At 30.2% G+C, this 19455-nt stretch overlaps 2 protein-coding genes across 4 annotated transcripts; both read left to right on the forward strand.

Moving 5' to 3' along the window:
• Positions 1 to 123: 123 nt before the first annotated feature.
• Positions 124 to 2868, forward strand: LOC130892599 (uncharacterized). The gene is made up of 5 exons (XM_057798077.1): positions 124 to 546; positions 942 to 1136; positions 1293 to 1412; positions 2483 to 2548; positions 2605 to 2868. Exons 1-5 carry the CDS (start codon positions 208 to 210, stop codon positions 2764 to 2766), a joined length of 882 nt encoding a protein of 293 aa, XP_057654060.1. The 5' UTR covers positions 124 to 207; the 3' UTR covers positions 2767 to 2868.
• Positions 2869 to 3845: 977 nt separating this feature from the next.
• Positions 3846 to 18641, forward strand: LOC130892866 (RING finger protein 207-like). Of its 3 annotated transcripts, none has more exons than XM_057798546.1 (16): positions 3846 to 4156; positions 4212 to 4400; positions 4673 to 4821; positions 5098 to 5201; positions 5256 to 5435; positions 5488 to 5692; positions 5745 to 5886; positions 6160 to 6272; positions 8530 to 8806; positions 8866 to 9016; positions 9066 to 9192; positions 13081 to 13267; positions 13545 to 13702; positions 15863 to 16077; positions 16358 to 16628; positions 16687 to 18641. In XM_057798546.1, exons 2-16 carry the CDS (start codon positions 4228 to 4230, stop codon positions 16758 to 16760), a joined length of 2526 nt encoding a protein of 841 aa, XP_057654529.1. In that variant the 5' UTR covers positions 3846 to 4156; positions 4212 to 4227; the 3' UTR covers positions 16761 to 18641. The 3 variants fall into 3 exon arrangements, with proteins under 3 accessions (XP_057654529.1, XP_057654530.1, XP_057654531.1); XM_057798547.1 differs by having other exon boundaries at positions 8866 to 9013; XM_057798548.1 differs by lacking the exon at positions 3846 to 4156 and having other exon boundaries at positions 4385 to 4400; positions 4673 to 4859.
• Positions 18642 to 19455: the final 814 nt, after the last annotated feature.

Raw genomic sequence — 19455 nt, forward strand, 5'->3', positions numbered from 1 at the left:
CTCCGTTGTCCAAATATAGAAAGTTCTATGGCACATACAAAAAGTACTGAAAAAAGAAGAATATGTCAAGGCACATTTTCGCGTTAAACTCCTTATTAATTGACATTTGTAAGTGATGTTTGGCATTTTAATGCTTCGGTTCGTATTTCTAGGTTAGAAATTAAGTATAAAACAACTCAGGATGAAACTATTGTTATAGTTAGAACCATGTCATCGTTAAAAGAATGTTTGAAAATAGCTAACTCGAAATTCTGTGCTTTTCATAGTTGTACAAATAACAGTTATCGTTGCAGTGATTTAAAATTTTTTCGGTTTCCTAGAGCTTGTACCCGTGTAGCATTTAATATTATAGAATCCAGTAATAAACACATAAAAAGCTGTCTCAAATGTAAACGATGTCAGAAGTGGAGTATTAGTTGTAAAATTTCGTCAGATCTTGGTTTTAAAGCTCATCGACTTTATATTTGCGGAAAACATTTCATTGATGGTCATCCCTCGAACAAGTATCCAGATCCAATGCCAGCGGAAATAATTAACAGAATGAGGGTAAATATTAATTATTTCAATGTACTACATAATTTTATATACAAAAAATTTAATTATATGTTTTTATTATTTGATGAGTTATAACCTTATTTTTTATTTTGTCAGAGTCGTGTAGTTTTAGGAAGGGTAAATAAAAATCATTTTAAACAAAACTTTATTACTAAGAAATTTTTATAGTTGATAACGCTCGTGCGTTAAAATATTCTCTATTAGCATTTTTTATTTATTTATTAAGTAATGAAAAAGTTGTTAATTGAAAGTGAATAAGAAAAAACTAAAATCAATAGTATTTGTCAAGAAAATCGTATTCAAAAGTCTAAGAAGTAAAAAGTTGAAGAAATATGATTCATTTTTATCGATTACTATTTTTGGAACTTGATTTTTATTTTTTTTAGAAGTTAAAAAAAATTGAACATTTGGCACTGAACAATGGGAAATTTTCAAAAGATTTATCCAGTTTAACGACAGATTTGTCTTTCATAAATAGTAAACTATCATCTCTTCATGATATCCGTGATATAGTATCAACAACAACCGCAATTTTAGATGAAGTATATTCAAGAGTAGTGGCAGAAGGGCGAAGGTGTCATGTAGGTAAAATTCAAAGTAATTCATAGATAGTGCTTGTTATTTTTTTATGTGCAGCATTTTTTAAAAATTTCTATACTGTCTGTTTATAAAAAAATATCTTCGAATAAATATCAAAAATAACAAGGAAACGATTAGGAGTTGATTAAACTTTTCAGGTAGCCACAAATGCGTTGAAAAAATTAAGCAAAAAGACCAGAGAAAAGGAAATATTTGATAAATTGAAGGTATTGGAAAGTACCATAACAGTTTTGGACTACAGGCTAACAACTTCTTTTGTAAGTGATACTTGCACCGTAATTAAAATTTATTAGTGAATATTCTGAAAAAATAAGAACTAGGTGAAGTTTGTAAGGGAATTGGAAACATTTTACTTATTTACAAGCTATTTGAGCTGTACGTCACTATTTTTTCAAGTGTAAAGTTGAGTCATTTTTTTCTTTCATATCTAGTTCTATCTATTTTTGCCCAATATCTTCCAATTTCTCAAATTTTTTCTCAATTTTAGTTCCATATTAGTATTCTTATAATTTCTTTCATTGTCCTAACGTAGTTCTATTCTTTAATTTTAATAGTTTATCAGATCTGTTGGAAATTTTGGTGATTTTTCCAATATGAACTGTTTCTCTGCCTTTGATCTGCCCATTGCCATTGAGGCAACAGATAACAAACTATCTGTTTCATGGTACATTTGAACTACTGAAATTACAAAATTATAAGAAACTGAGAGTTTATTGACAATTCAATGCTTCGATGGTCCTAGTACTAATGTGTTATTGTAATCAAGTTGTTTTTTTCACGTGGTACTTGTAAAGGATTGTTTAAAAAGGGTTAAAACGGTAGTAATTGATTTGTTTTCGTTCTGACTAACGAAATTTGTTAAATATTGATCTTTCATGTATGTCCTTGGTATAATATTTTTTTGTTCTGGTTCAAGTCTTATTTAATAATTAAAATTTCATATAATTTCTCCTATTTTTAATACTTGAAAGTTTATTTTCTGCAATTCTTAGTTTTGTTTTATTTTTATCATATATTTTTATGTTAAAGTGTAAAATTGAATGATTTATTATTAACACCCGAAATATTCTTCGACAACACTTCAAGAATCTAAATACGCACGCCACTGTGATTTTACTAATTTTATTTAAACTATAAATAGCATTTTAAAAACCCGATTTACACCACTATAAATCACTAATAACTAGATTAATAGCGATGACATATATGACATTGACGTTTGATATACATAGATTAAATAATTGTATAGTGTCGATGTTTTACGAAAGGGATAACGTTATAAAACTATAGAGTTTATTATAACTCTATGAATAAAACTCATTTTTAGGTTATCACTTCTGAAGATAGAGCTGTATTCAAAGAAACGAATTTATCACAAGCTACCAGACTTGAAGTAAGTATAAAGTTTATTCTAGAAAAAAATTGTGGATGAAATTTTGAATATTACAGGAAAAAAATAAGCGACTAATAGAAAAAAAGGCGGATCTGATTAAGGAAATTGAAGCTAAAAAAAATATTTTAGCTGCAGAAGAGAACACGATTCAAAATTTGTTTTATTCTAATGATTCTTCAACTATTATATTAATTGTAGACGACGACGATCATAAGTGAAATAAATTATTTTTTTATCGTTAATTTTATATTTTTTTAATATCGTGTATAAAGCAGAAAACGTTTATATTCGTTAAAACCAAATAAAATTATTCACATTTTCCTGTTTTTATTTCATTTCAACAATTTCAAATAGACATCATTTAACGGTCATGGTAGTTCTAACCATTGAATTTTTTTATTATCACGTACTAGGTCTATGGATTTGCCCATAGACATACTAATATGCTTATGGTTCTGATCATAAACCTAGTAATACGTTAATTAATCTGACCATAGACTAACAAAAATAAGTTCTGACCATAGACTTATTACTTCATTTATAGCTATGATCATAGGTAAGACAAAAATCTATGGTTCTGACCATACACATAGCTGTGCTAGAGAACTCGAATCATATACTTTCTATATTGAAAAGTTGTGCTTACTAAAGAAAGAAACAGACTGGTCTAAGTATAGCTATTTTTGTTTCAATGTGCATTAATGGATGGAATGATATAAGGGAATAAAGAAATAGATCGGTGGAAAGAGTACGATACAAGATATTTGACAGAGATAACTATACTGCACTCAAACATGCTATTTACACCACCACTACACCGACAAACATAATTACACTATCTGGCCAGCCTTATGATAACGAAATTATCTTTTTCGGTCGTGAAAACGATATTCGCGTGTTCCAGGATAAATATTATCAATTATAACTTAGTAAGTAACTTATATTAATTTCGTTGTAACAGTGAAATAAGAATTTCATTGAATACGCTATCTGGTATCAGTATGTCTATGGTTTGACCAAATTGAAGTTAGTTGGGATGTAAACTTCAACTAGTAATGTCATATTTGTCAGAAAAATTTTAAATTTTATTACGGACGCGAAATTTAAAGGTCATTTTGCGATATTAAATACTATTACCTTAAAAGCTAGAAAATCTTTTCAAAATTATTTTCCCACTTAAAATAACCTGTCTACACTACAAAAAAGACATTGTATTATATTACTACGTTAAACTAACTTGATTCGGTCGATATTCTAACCTTTTTAAAGCATTTTATTATTCTTATAATATTGAAAATATGTGTGAACTTTTTCCAAATAATTTCACTTATTCATTTTTTATAAATATCATAGTATGATTAAAAATGCCTTAATACTAATAGTGCACGAATCGCTTGCGCGTTAAAATTGTTTTTGGGAAAACTTATACAAAAAACTAAGCGCGCATGCTATTAGCGATAAAACTGATGGTAACTGGGGAGTGGCAAGAAAAAAGAAGAATAACATCTATACCAACAAATAACCTGACAATTCCATTAAATAAATAATATTTATTTACATACACACAGGAATTTTAAATTTATTTGTCGGAATTATTTATTTTGCCAGGTAAATAATAATAATAATATTCTTTCAATTCAAATTAATTAATATCATGTTTTAGTTATTGTAACTTTGAAATGGAACCACCAGGAATGGATAGTGGTCTAGAATTTCCAAAAAATCCTTTGCTGTGTCCTATATGCCATGATTATTTTACAGAACCTTGTATTCTTAGTTGTTATCATACATTTTGTGCTAGGTGCTTGAGAGGGAAAGAACAAGATAGACGCCTAATTTGTCCATTCTGCAGGTATTTTTTAAAACAATTCTATATATTCAATAGTCAATTTGTACTATACAGTCAAAATCGAAAATTGGGTCAACAAAGTACAGGGTGGCACTAGTTAATGCATGAAATTTTTATTGATAACATTGGGAAAATACGAAAGTGGTTTATTGTATTTTAAATATTTATTTAGTTTAATAAGAAATTAGATACAATTAATTGTGTCTTATACAATTTGTATTATTGCAAAACAATAAATTAACTATTAAATGTTTATATTTTCAACTTTTACACAGACAAGCAACGATGCTGAAAGACGGATCAACACTGCCCCCGCCGGATTTATTAATGCGACAATTGATTGATATTGCTAATAGTGAAAACCCACCTTGTTCAAATTGTGACAAACGTGATCGATCAAATATGTATTATTGCAACACTTGTGGTAATACTTGATATATCTTTGCGTTTTATTTTCTTTAGGTTTGTTTTATTGTTTCATTTTTATTTTGGGCTTTAAAGCAATTAGTCGATATCCGATACATGCCTACAACTCTTAAATTTGATAAAAGAACCAGAAATATATGAAGTAAAGTTATTTTAATAAGAGATAATGATCTGTTTAAGTGTGGTTATGTGTTGCTAATGAAATAGAGTTGGAGGTACATAACGGATGTAAACTAACCAATCTATTGACTGTATGGGTACTGATATATTTTAGGGCAAGCTTTATGTCTTCACTGCCGAGAAAATACTCATAGAGCTAAAATGTTTTCTACTCATGACGTTGTACACATGAGTAAATGTACAAAGGAAGCTAAAAAGGTAAAGTTTGCTAATAAAAAAAATGATAATATCTTATTTAAAATTTTGTTATAGTGTCCTCAACACGGTGAACATTATATAATGTTTTCTCCATTACAAAATACGATGTTGTGCGTTAATTGTTTCCGTGATTTGCCCAACGAAATTCGTACTCAATGCGTTGATATCGATACTGCCCATACTCAAGCAGCAAAACGTCTAGAGAGGGGTCAGAACGCTATTATGGATCTACAAGTATGTCAATATTTAAAAAATTAAATTAATATTATTAATTTATTCCATTTAGACTTCTGTTCGAGACGGTATAATCGCTCTTAAAGGTTTAATGGACGAGTTGCGAAGGAATATGGATAGTGAAAAACATACCATAAACACTTTTTGTCACGGTATGCAAGAAGCCATGGCCAAAACTCACGCTACGATGATAATGGAAGTACAAAGACAGTATGAGAGTAAAGAAAGGATTTACAGAAGTCAACTTGTAGTGTTAGGTTATGTATCGTTGTAAATGTTAATTTGCATTATTTAATTTTGATTTTACAGGTACTGTGATGCCGGTTCTTCAGTTACATTTAGTTTTGTGTACGACTTTTACGGCGGCTGCGAATAAATATCAATTTTTGGAATTGTGTCCTTCGCTTATCGAAAGATTATCTGCTGTAGGAAACTTGAGCCAACCGGTTAGGTATGTACTTTTCCAGATAAATTATTTTCTTGACTTTAGACCTCTTTTGATTAAAAATTTTCTAAAATTTGATAATATCAACGTTTGTTTAACACGTTTACTGCCAACCACTCCAAATAGATCCTAATTAACTTCCCCGAAGAGATTTTTCTAATAATAAAACTGTTTTTTTGGAGAACATACTTGATGAGACCTAAAATGAAGACGGTTTATTTCCTGATAATGTTAATTAGTGTCATAATTTATTTTTAATTAATAATTTTTATTAATCAGGTCTCTGCAGTCTTCTCAGATAAAAACTAATTATAGAAGTGAGTTTGCGCAAAGTCTAGAGCCCTGGATAGGTCAAGCAGCGGTTAGTCAACATCAATCTGAATTAGCTGCTAGTAAGTACATTTTATTTTATAAAATTTTGAAAATTCTTTGTTATCGTGGTCCCCTAGTTTTTTTTTTTGGCTCTGGAAAATGTTAATAAATTCTCCTATTTCTAATAAACAAAAATGAGAACAAATATTAGTTTTAGTGCTTTAATTAAAAATTAATTATGTCTTATTCTCATTTTCAACTGTGCTTTTTGGAATTAATAATTTTGAAATTTTATAAAAAAATTTATTTCCCTGATGATTTGATTGCCACAGTCCCACAATAACAAATTAGAGCCTTTTTAATTAGACATGTCATTATATGTCATGTATCAACATTCAATTTTATTCTATTGAAAATAATATGAAAAAAGTTCTAAATGCTGAAATTTATCTATTATATATTATATAAGTGTATAAGACAAGTAAAATTGAAAATGGGTCAATTGTAAACGTTGCAGGTTGCTTACGAGGGTTATAAGAGATTTGGAATTGAATATGAGTCAGTTAAGAACGATTTTAAACCTTACATACTGTTTGCGAGGGGTGTAAGACAAGTAAAATTGAAAATGGGTCAATTGTAAACGTTGCAGGTTGCTTACGAGGGTTATAAGAGATTTGGAATTGAATATGAGTCGGTTAAGAACGATTTTAAACCTTACATACTGTTTACGAGGGGTGTAAGACAAGTAAAATTGAAAATGGGTCAATTGTAAACGTTGCAGGTTGCTTACGAGGGTTATAAGAGATTTGGAATTGAATATGAGTCAGTTAAGAACGATTTTAAACCCTACATACTGTTTACGAGGGGTGTAAGACAAGTAAAATTGAAAATGGGTCAATTGTAAACGTTGCAGGTTGCTTACGAGGGTTATAAGAGATTTGGAATTGAATATGAGTCAGTTAAGAACGATTTTAAACCTTACATACTGTTTACGAGGGGTGTGAGACAAGTAAAATTGAAAATGGGTCAATTGTAAACGTTGCAGGTTGCTTACGAGGGTTATAAGAGATTTGGAATTGAATATGAGTCAGTTAAGAACGATTTTAAACCTTACATACTGTTTACGAGGGGTGTAAGACAAGTAAAATTGAAAATGGGTCAATTGTAAACGTTGCAGGTTGCTTACGAGGGTTATAAGAGATTTGGAATTGAATATGAGTCAGTTAAGAACGATTTTAAACCTTACATACTGTTTACGAGGGGTGTAAGACAAGTAAAATTGAAAATGGGTCAATTGTAAACGTTGCAGGTTGCTTACGAGGGTTATAAGAGATTTGGAATTGAATATGAGTCAGTTAAGAACGATTTTAAACCCTACATACTGTTTACGAGGGGTGTAAGACAAGTAAAATTGAAAATGGGTCAATTGTAAACGTTGCAGGTTGCTTACGAGGGTTATAAGAGATTTGGAATTGAATATGAGTCAGTTAAGAACGATTTTAAACCTCACATACTGTTTACGAGGGGTGTAAGACAAGTAAAATTGAAAATGGGTCAATTGTAAACGTTGCAGGTTGCTTACGAGGGTTATAAGAGATTTGGAATTGAATATGAGTCGGTTAAGAACGATTTTAAACCTTACATACTGTTTACGAGGGGTATAAGACAAGTAAAATTGAAAATGGGTCAATTGTAATCGTTGCAGGTTGCTTACGAGGGTTATAAGAGATTTGGAATTGAATATGAGTCAGTTAAGAACGATTTTAAACCTTACATACTGTTTACGAGGGGTGTAAGACAAGTAAAATTGAAAATGGGTCAATTGTAAACGTTGCAGGTTGCTTACGAGGGTTATAAGAGATTTGGAATTGAATATGAGTCGGTTAAGAACGATTTTAAACCTTACATACTGTTTACGAGGGGTGTAAGACAAGTAAAATTGAAAATGAGTCAATTGTAAACTTTGTAGACTGTTTACGAGGGGTATGAGACAAGTAGGATTGAAAATGAGTCAATTGTAAACTTTGTAGACTGTTTACGAGGGGTATGAGACAAGTAGAATTGAAAATGAGTCAATTGTAAACTTTGTAGACTGTTTACGAGGGATATAAGATAAGTAGAAATGAAAAAGAGTCGAAAATATTAAAATTAATTAACAAACAAACGTTTTCAAATAATTTTTTTTTCAAAATTTTCGTTTTTCTCATAAATCAGCGGGAAAAACGAAAGTTTAAAACAAATTCATCGAAGACTTATGATTTTTCCACCTCCCAGAGCCAAAAAAAAACGAGGGGTAAGCGATATAATCGATTTTTTTCGTTGCGAACATTCTTTCAGCTTCGAGAATGTACGACAGCGTCCCGCCGGCTACTAAAAAACAACAAACGGCCCTAAAAAATAAACTTCTGGAAGGCGACAGCTCGTTTTCAACACATTGTCGTTCGTTCGAGTCCCAAATACGCGACCTCAATCAACAATTCAATACGATCAAAGAAAAAGTCGGCGAATTGCACAAGGACATTAGCGCTTTGAGGAAAGCGCAGACGCCGCCGCTAACAGCTCGCTACGAAATGCTCATCAGGGAATGTTTGCATCTCGACCAAAGTTTAGAAAGGTGAAAAACCGACCGAATTACATTGGATTCAATCGGAAAAAAATTCAAATTTGTTTCAGGCAGCAGAAGGAGCTCGACAGGATGTCCTCGACGTTCGACGCTTCCTGGGAGGAGCAACTGTGGAGATTGAGAGTCGAACAGGAAGTTTTCAGTTGTCAAAGGGCGGATGTTAATGCGTTGAGGAACGAATTGAAACACCTAAGTCAGGTAGTTGGTCGATAACGTCGTTTACGAGGGCGTGACACGGCGTGTGTTTTAGGTGGCGGCCCAATTGGAACCTTTCATTAGGAGTTTGGTGAATCAACAGCCTAGTCAGGGTGAACAAAGTCAGGGTGGTACTTCGAACGAACAAGCACAACATCTGGCGTCCCTTCTCGAACACATCGGTAAATTATTTATATTTGTATTCGATATAATATCGCGGTGCCCTCGTATCGTCGCTGGAAGATCGAAAAATCACAAATTTCGATGATGTTCGGGGAGAAAATGTGAAAAATAAAGTCAATTGGCGATTCGATGTCGTTTTTCGATTTTATTTTTCATTATAAATGAATTTCTTTCGATATAATCGTTCGTAACTTTTTCGCAAAGCGCCAAACGGCGTTTGTATATTTTTTTTTCTTAATCTACACGAAAAAACGAACATTTTGAAAAAAAAATCATGCAAAAATGTTGGTTTATCGGTTTTTAAAATATTTTTATATATTAATGTTTCTTAAATTGTTGGTTCTGCTCTAATAATCACATATGTCATTGATACATTTTGTTTTAAACCTAATTTGAACTTAACCTAACCTAATTGTACTTATTTTGAGCCGAAACTAATCTAACCCTTCTAATTTTAAACCTAACCTAACTCTTCTCAATTTGAACCTAACCTAATCTAATTCTACTTGTTTTAAACTTAGGCTAACCTCATTCTCATTTTGAGAGAGTTTCTAGTGGAGGTACATTTGAACTACTTACTTATTTTTAACCTAAACTAACCTAATTCTTCTCATTTTTAACTTAATCTAACCCTTCTTGTTCCAAACTTGAATTAACCCCACATATTTTAAATTTAAAATATCCTAAACCTTCTTTTTTGACCCTAATATGACCTTATTTATTTCAAACTTGAACTAACCCTACTTATTTTGTACCTAACCTAATCTAACTCTTCTTAATTTGAACCTAACCTAATCTAATTCTATTTGTTTTAATCCTAGGCTAATCTTATTCTTCTTATTTTGAGAGAGTTTCTAGTTGAGGTACATTTGAACTACTTGAACAATTTACTAATACATTCATGTACCATAACTGTACTTATTTTGAATCTAACTCAATTTAACTCCTATTAATTGTGAACCTAACTTGATTCTACTTATTTTCAACCTAAATTAACCTAATCCTTCTCATTTTTAACTTAATCTAACCTTTCTTGTTCCAAACTTGAATTAACCCTACATATTTTAAATTTAAAATATCCTAAACCTTCTTTTTTGACCCTAATATGACCTTATTTATTTCAAACTTGAACTAACCCTACTTATTTTGTACCTAACCTAATCTAACTCTTCTTAATTTGAACCTAACCTAATCTAATTCTATTTGTTTTAATCCTAGGCTAATCTTATTCTTCTCATTTTCAGAGAGTTTCTAGTTGAGGTACATTTGAACTACTTAAACAATTTACTAATACATTCATGTACCATAACTGTACTTATTTTGAATCTAACTCAATTTAACTCCTATTAATTGTGAACCTAACTTGATTCTACTTATTTTCAACCTAAATTAACCTAATCCTTCTCGTTTTAAACTTAATCTAACCCTTCTTGTTCCAAACTTGAATTATCCCCACATATTTTAAATTTAAAATATCCTAACCCTTCTTTTTTGACCCTAATATGACCTTATTTATTTCAAACTTGAACTAACCCTACTTATTTTGTACCTAACCTAATCTAACTCTTCTTAATTTGAACCTAACCTAATCTAATTCTATTTGTTTTAATCCTAGGCGAATCTTATTCTTCTCATTTTTAGAGAGTTTCTAGTTGAGGTACATTTGAACTACTTGAACAATTTACTAATACATTCATGTACCATAACTGTACTTATTTTGAATCTAACTCAATTTAACTCCTATTAATTGTGAACCTAACTTGATTCTACTTATTTTCAACCTAAATTAACCTAATCCTTCTCATTTTTAACTTAATCTAACCTTTCTTGTTCCAAACTTGAATTAACCCTACATATTTTAAATTTAAAATATCCTAAACCTTCTTTTTTGACCCTAATATGACCTTATTTATTTCAAACTTGAACTAACCCTACTTATTTTGTACCTAACCTAATCTAACTCTTCTTAATTTGAACCTAACCTAATCTAATTCTATTTGTTTTAATCCTAGGCTAATCTTATTCTTCTCATTTTCAGAGAGTTTCTAGTTGAGGTACATTTGAACTACTTAAACAATTTACTAATACATTCATGTACCATAACTGTACTTATTTTGAATCTAACTCAATTTAACTCCTATTAATTGTGAACCTAACTTGATTCTACTTATTTTCAACCTAAATTAACCTAATCCTTCTCGTTTTAAACTTAATCTAACCCTTCTTGTTCCAAACTTGAATTATCCCCACATATTTTAAATTTAAAATATCCTAACCCTTCTTTTTTGACCCTAATATGACCTTATTTATTTCAAACTTGAACTAACCCTACTTATTTTGTACCTAACCTAATCTAACTCTTCTTAATTTGAACCTAACCTAATCTAATTCTATTTGTTTTAATCCTAGGCGAATCTTATTCTTCTCATTTTTAGAGAGTTTCTAGTTGAGGTACATTTGAACTACTTGAACAATTTACTAATACATTCATGTACCATAACTGTACTTATTTTGAATCTAACTCAATTTAACTCCTATTAATTGTGAACCTAACTTGATTCTACTTATTTTCAACCTAAATTAACCTAATCCTTCTCGTTTTTAACTTAATCTAACCCTTCTTGTTCCAAACTTGAATTAACCCCACATATTTTAAATTTAAAATATCCTAAACCTTCTTTTTTGACCCTAATATGACCTTATTTATTTCAAACTTGAACTAACCCTACTTATTTTGTACCTAACCTAATCTAACTCTTCTTAATTTGAACCTAACCTAATCTAATTCTATTTGTTTTAATCCTAGGCTAATCTTATTCTTCTTATTTTGAGAGAGTTTCTAGTTGAGGTACATTTGAACTACTTGAACAATTTACTAATACATTCATGTACCATAACTGTACTTATTTTGAATCTAACTCAATTTAACTCCTATTAATTGTGAACCTAACTTGATTCTACTTATTTTCAACCTAAATTAACCTAATCCTTCTCATTTTTAACTTAATCTAACCTTTCTTGTTCCAAACTTGAATCAACCCTACATATTTTAAATCTAATATACCCTAACCCTTCTTTTTTGACCCTAATATGACCTTATTTATTTCAAACTTGAACTAACCCTACTTATTATGAACCTAACTTAATCTAACTCTATTTATTGTGGACCTAACATAATTCTACTTATTTTAAACTTAAACTAACCTAATCCTTCTCGTTTCAAACTTAATCTAACCCTTCTTGTCCCAAACTTGAATTATCCCCACATATTTTAAATTTAAAATATCCTAACCCTTCTTTTTTGACCCTAATATGACCTTATTTATTTCAAACTTGAACTAACCCTACTTATTATGAACCTAACTTAATCTAACTCTATTTATTGTGAACCTAACTTAATTCTACTTATTTTGAACCTAACATAACCTTACTAATTTTAAACATGAACTAACCCGATTTATTTCGAACCTAACCCATCAGATTAGGTTCTTAACTAACCCATTTTCAATTATAATTGTATTATACCCTTCGTAAACAGTCTGCGAAGTTTACTATCGTTCCTAATTGACACATTTTCAATTCTAAATCTTTCGTGCCCCTCGAAAACAGTTTTTAAAGTCCACAAATGTTTTTATAGCTCAATTTCAATTCTAAATCTTTCATAGCTACTCGTAAACAGTCAAGGTTACTATTTTATGTCATTAGATAGATTTTAATATTTTGGAACTTTTTGTGGCAGTTTTCATTTCATATTCCAGTTCTATATTTGTTAACATATAATACAGGGGCTATAGCAACAGACTGTCAAGCCGAAAAGGTTTCAATATTGTATTATTTGAACTTACCTCGTATATAATTGTTTATATATAAATATTTATGTGTTTTAGGTATTTTACAACAATCCGATGCATCTTTAGGTAAAATTCCACGTTCACGTAGTAGAGTACTTGGTCAATTACTCGAAAAAGTCCGTCCTAATATACAAGAAAGAGAACGTAGTAAATCTGCGGGTCAAAGCGACAAACCGATAACCGTTTCACAGAAAGCTACACCGAAAAAACAGTTCTTAATAAGGTAGGATTTTTTTTTTAATAATAATAACTAAAATATCCGCGAATTAATGTAATGAATAATTTTTTAAAATAGGAAATTTTAGATGAATTGGAAAAAAAATCAACAGGTGTGTTTATATTTTGTCGTAGATGCTGTTCGGCTTTGAAGGATATCGTGAAGAAATTATTTAATTCGAGAAAATAATTAAATAAATAAATATTAAATATAATCAGCTTCGTTTTGTTATTCGAAAAATTTCAAAATGGCAAAAATATTTTAAAATTCATTTAAATTTTAGTCAGCAAATGAGCATTGATCGTTTAGAAGCGCAAATAAAAGAAAAAATTCAAGACATCTTGAGTAGGAGGCAAAGTCAACCGTCTTCTAAATCCGATACAGAGACCGATAGAAAATTGGCCAAAGATGATAGAAAAATGAGTAGCACCGACTCCATAGGTAAATTAAATACCCAAAACATTTTATTTCATCAAAAATATTCAAATATCTCATTTTATAGGTTATTTTTTATATACACGAGGTGTAATCAAAAAATATTTCATATGAATTCCAATATTGAAGCATGGTAGTAACAATTTGAATCCATTCCGGTTCATTAGAACTATTTAAGTCAGATACGAGACCAGAAGGATAAGAAAATAAACAGAAGTGATTTAAAAAATGAAGCCAGGATAAGACAGCACGATTGAGGACCTACTGGATGACTTGGCGGTACTGTTTTTGTGAGTGGTAGTGTATTTAATGTGAATATCACCAACGGTTCCAGTTTTGTGAGTGTGAATATCACCAACAGTTCAAGAAATCCACTTGATGACTGTCTAAGAACAAATAGATTGACATAATTGATCCAATATACAAGGGGAATGAAAAAAATTATGGAATTGAACTAAGAAATACAACTATTTACAAGGATAATGGAAGAAAAGGTAGAATCAGTGATGAATTAAAGAAGATACAAGTAGTAGCACACTTGGGAATATCAAATATACCTTCCTGGTAAAGAAAGAGATACCTAAAGGTACGAAAACAAATTTTTGAAAAAGTATACTCAGTTTCCGAACAAGATACTGGTACCATAACACAAATCCAAATAAATTAGATGCAGAACATGGAAATTGGATATCTAAGGAAGATAGAAGTGTAGAAACTAAAATAAAAGAAAGGCAGATAAGTTGATTTGAATATGAGAGTGGATAAAATGGTTAGAAGTGTATACGAAGCAAGAACAGTAAAAAGAAACACCGAGAAAAATGAAGAACTAAAACTAACGAAATAGAAAAGATAAAAAATAAACAAAAAGTGATGGTTAGAAGAAAATTTAGGATATTTTAAAGAAGTATTCAAATAATTGTATTTAAAGATGGAAGTTAAATCTGTTTTTACAAATTTTTTTCATTGGAAGTTCATATAGTGCAATCAGAATTTGTTCCAGATGAAGCAATTGGGACTCTAGAGTGTTTTAGAAATAAAAAGAGATCTAAACAAAGCGGACCAATGGTTTTATTCCGTACAAATCTTCCTGGTTTATCCTGCCAATAAAAAATGTGTTGAAAAACACAATATTCCTGACATTGGAAAGGATAAGACCAAACAGATGGAAACCATTTTGGAAAAAAACCTTTCAGCTAGAGCTTTAAAGCTTGTAGAATGACGTTGTTACCCAAAAGGAGTATTTTTAGAGAAATTGATTCAGTTTATGAGAGGTTTTTACTTAAAAAATTGATTTACTCTATTTTTGAGCACACCTCGTACATTTTTTCCCAAAATATCTCGTTTATTAATCACCTGAAGCATCTCTAGACTCAGTATAGTTCCAATGCTACCCAAGATCAGTATTTTTAAGAAAATTAATTCATTTTATGAGGGATTTTTATTATGTTTTGAAAATTTAATTTTTTGGTCACACGTCGTACATTTTTTCCCCAAAATATCTCGTATTATTAATCTCCTAACGCATCTCTAGACTCAGTATAGTTCCAATGCTACCCAAGATCAGTATTTTTAAGAAAATTAATTCATTTTATGAGGGATTTTTATTATGTTTTGAAAATTTAATTTTTTGATCACACCTCGTACATTTTTTCTCAAAATATCTCGTTTATTTATCACCTGACGCATCTCTAGACTCAGTATAGTTCCACTGCTACCCAAGATCAGTATTTTTAAGAAAATTAATTCATTTTATGAGGGATTTTTATTATGTTTTGAAAATTTAATTTTTTGGTCACACGTCGTACATTTTTTCCCCAAAATATCTCGTATTATTAATCTCCTAACGCATCTCTAGACTCAGTATAGTTCCAATGCTACCCAAGATCAGTATTTTTAAGAAAATTAATTCATTTTATGAGGGATTTTTATTATGTTTTGAAAATTTAATTTTTTGATCACACCTCGTACATTTTTTCTCAAAATATCTCGTATATTAATCTCCTGTCGCATCTCTAGACTCAGTATAGTTCCACTGCTACCCAAGAGCAGTATTTTTAAAAAAATTAATTCATTTTATGAGTGATACTTAATTTTGTTAATTCATATAATTTTTTGACCGCACCTTGTACAATTTTTTTAAATAATTCATGTAATAAATTGTTTCAGGTAAAATGAATTCGAAGCAAAGAATAATGTATAAAAAAATAACGAAAAGCTGTGATAAAATTAATACTGGCAGTAAATCTGATACTGAAACTAGAAAACCAAGATCGGAACCAGGATATCAGAGGATATCTGAAGCTACAAGTAGATCGAGTCCTAGTAGTCCGAAATGTAAAAACAAAGGAATTTTACCGCCTGCAAAACCCCAAAAAAAGAAGGTATTACTATTTAATTATACAGGGTATTAAAAAAAATTTAAAAATTGAAAATTATAGATTTCTAACCTAAAAAAAATACCTTTATCACTTATAGTTGTTCAGTTTATTATAAAAATAATTTTCTATTCCAATGTACACTGAAAAAACTGTTATAAATCACATTTAGTATGTATAGTTTTACATTTCGTATAATAGTTTTCGACTATCCTGTATATTAAAAGGATTTATGCTTCTAGTAGGACCAAATTGGTATAATTGATGTATTAATTATTTTTTTTAGGTGTATCCTTATAGTGACGGTGAAGATAACGTTTTTTACTCGATGCACGATTCCGCTGACTCTTTGAGCACCTCAAGCAGAAGGTCCAGTTTCGAAGGGCCGGATAAAACTTTGGTTGTCGTTATAAATAGGAGGAATAAGAATATGTCGATGGCGCAGAAACAGAGGAGTTGGGAGACTTTTCCTCCTAAACGTAAACATCACGTTTGCCAACAGAAATTGTCTGTACCTACACCGATGGCTCCCCTAAGGAAAGCTGATAGTTTCGAAGGTGAAGATATCAGTGTAACTCCACGTTGTTTGTGGTGATTTGTCTTTTTGAATTTCAGGTCATGAAGAAGCGGTTAAAAGCCTCGTGGCCGCGGTTCAGGAAACTAGACGGAAACCTAGGGGAGGTAATTAACCGATAGAGAAGAGGGATTGTTATGAGTATACGGGAATTTTGGTCTACGAGGTCTATACAGATAATGGGAAATGAATGGTACCAGAAGGAATTTCGTTTATATTCATAATTTTAATTGGGATTTTTTTTTGACGAAAACAGTCATAATAAAAATCCATTGTTTTGGTTGTATGTGCTATCAGAAAAATTAATTCTTCATTTTAAAACCTTGGTAATCGAAAAAGAATGGTACAGGGTCTTTACACTGAGAAAAAGTTATTTTATACGCTAATACTTCTACTTTAGATCTTTACACTAAGAAAAAGTAATTTCATACACTAATGCTATTACTTTGGGTCTTTACACTGAGAAATATAACAGAATTTCATCGATTATTCTACTTTTTGACTTAACACTAAGAAAAAATAATGTTTACTTTGAGTTTTGGTCTTTACAACATGAGAAAAATAATTTATTTTAATAAATATACAAACTTTAAAGTTTATACTGAGAAAAGGGAATTTTTAAACACTAATGCTTCTACTATGGGTCTTTACACTAAGAAAAATAACGAAATTTCATCTATTATTCTACTTTTTGACTTTACACTAAGAAAAAATAAAGTTTACTTGGAGTTTTGGTCTTTACATCATGAGAAAAATGATTTATTTTAATAAATATACAAATTTTAAAGTTTACACTGGGAAAATATAATTTAATATACTAATGCTTCTACTTTACACTGAGAAAACTAACGAAATTTCATCAATTAGCCTACTTTTCGTCTTTACACTAAGAAAAAATGATAATTACTTCAAATTACTTATCTGAGATGCTTAGATTTCTTCCATATCAACTTATTTTTAAATAACAAATGAAATAATTGTTCAATAATGGAATTTTATATTGATATTTATAAGAATAATGTTTTTTGCCAATTTGAAACACTAACATTTACATTAAGAAGTTTTGTAAATCTTTTTATAATTTTTTTTTGATAATACTTGAATATAAAAGTTTCTGTTACGATTATTTGATCCTCGCGTATGTTTTCTTCCTCCACTATATAAGATATTATGGCACATAACGATAAAATTATAGCAGTCTGTAAGATATAATTTAAAATGAAAACTTGAACAGCAATTCGATTCAATTAATTAAAAAATCGTACTTTACAACCTTCAGTAAGTATATAGACACCAGCCGTCAGGAAGAAGAGGTATCGAAAGACACTAACAGAAATTAAGAAGTTAAAACGAAGGAGAAAGAAGAGATACCAACAGAAAGTAACAGAAAACAATAGAACTCCAGTGTACACTAGCAAATACCAATAAGAAGATGAAATACCAACAGTAGACAAGAAGAAGAGATACTAATAGGCATTGAAAGACACCGGAAATTGATTAACAGCAACGGAACTTCAACAGACACAAACAGAACTTACTCTAGCAGTTATTAATTAGCAGGAAATAAAGATATCAACAGAAAGCAATTCACTACCATTATACACTAGCAGTTACTACTACAAACACCAAATGACATGCAAATCTACAGAAGGCATTTATTAAAATTTTATTTAAAAAAAAATTGTTCATAATTGTATCAAGTTTTTATAGTAAATGGCTCTTACTACTGCTGTATCAAATAATTTATTTTTCCTGTTATTCTGTATATAAAAAATATATTTGTTTGTGGATATTTACTGTAATCTACATTCCCTCTTTTAAAATTTTAGGTAGCCAATTTGTAGTCATCAAATATCCATATTGTATAAGAAAATTTTAAATATATTCAATATTGTTGTTAAAGTGCAATTTAGATAAATGATCGGTAGTTAATGAACACAATTTGTTTATAAATCGTAATTTGTTATAATTAAAATATATCGATTTACAAACGTTACTAATATTTATTTTCTAACCTATACCTTTATATTCTTCTTCTACATTTCCATCATGGTACATTTGAACTACTCGACCAATTTAATAATATATTTATGTACCATAAAGTTAGTTATCTAGAGTTTGTCCACCAGCTCAAGTTAAATGATGCTAGAGTGTACATCATACATTCTAAAACTGATTTTAGTGAACCACCTTCAGCTACATTTCCACCATATTCCCAACTATAGTAAAACAATTGAAATATTCAGATATAACGGTGGATCATGGAGTTTTTCCTGGAGGTACATTTGACCTACTCGAACAATTTGTTATTATTTGGAGTCCTCTATCTAGATGTGGTGCACCATCACAAGTTGAATTATGCTAGAATGTACATCAGTGGCTCTAAAACTAATTTCGTTTAACCACCTTCAGCTACATATCCACCATGTTCCCAAATTTAGTAAAATAATCGAGATATTTAGGTTTAACTATGGAAAATGGGGTTTCTTCTAGAGATACATTTGAACTACTTGTACAATTTATTAATACATTCATGTAACATGAAATAACCCTCGACAAAAGTATTTGATTAATTGGTGCATAGACCTTTTCGAAGATTTCTATGTAGAGGTGGTCCTGCAGCACAAGCTAAAGGAGCTAGAGGTTCTAAAACTGATTTCAATGAACTACCTTCTGCCTTATTCCCAAAACTAGTAGTTTCAGATTTAACAGTGGAAGCTTCTCGTAGGGGTACATTTGAACTACTTCGTGAATTGCTCCATAATCTTCACATGCTCGTTCAATTTTGTGCAATTCTGCTGTAGTTTGTG

This window comes from Diorhabda carinulata, chromosome 4, assembly GCF_026250575.1.
Source record: "Diorhabda carinulata isolate Delta chromosome 4, icDioCari1.1, whole genome shotgun sequence".
Taxonomy (NCBI): domain Eukaryota; kingdom Metazoa; phylum Arthropoda; class Insecta; order Coleoptera; family Chrysomelidae; genus Diorhabda; species Diorhabda carinulata.

Excerpts from the sequence above, each read along its gene's own strand:
- LOC130892599 (XM_057798077.1), top strand. The coding sequence starts at position 208 with ATGTCATCGTTAAAAGAATGTTTGAAAATAGCTAACTCGAAATTCTGT. Across the intron at positions 547-941 it reads AAATAATTAACAGAATGAGG|AAGTTAAAAAAAATTGAACA; the intron begins GTAAATATTAAT and ends TATTTTTTTTAG. Across the intron at positions 1,413-2,482 it reads ACAGGCTAACAACTTCTTTT|GTTATCACTTCTGAAGATAG; the intron begins GTAAGTGATACT and ends ACTCATTTTTAG.
- LOC130892866 (XM_057798546.1), top strand. The coding sequence starts at position 4,228 with ATGGAACCACCAGGAATGGATAGTGGTCTAGAATTTCCAAAAAATCCT. Across the intron at positions 5,202-5,255 it reads GTACAAAGGAAGCTAAAAAG|TGTCCTCAACACGGTGAACA; the intron begins GTAAAGTTTGCT and ends ATTTTGTTATAG. Across the intron at positions 13,268-13,544 it reads AAAAAACAGTTCTTAATAAG|TCAGCAAATGAGCATTGATC; the intron begins GTAGGATTTTTT and ends TTTAAATTTTAG.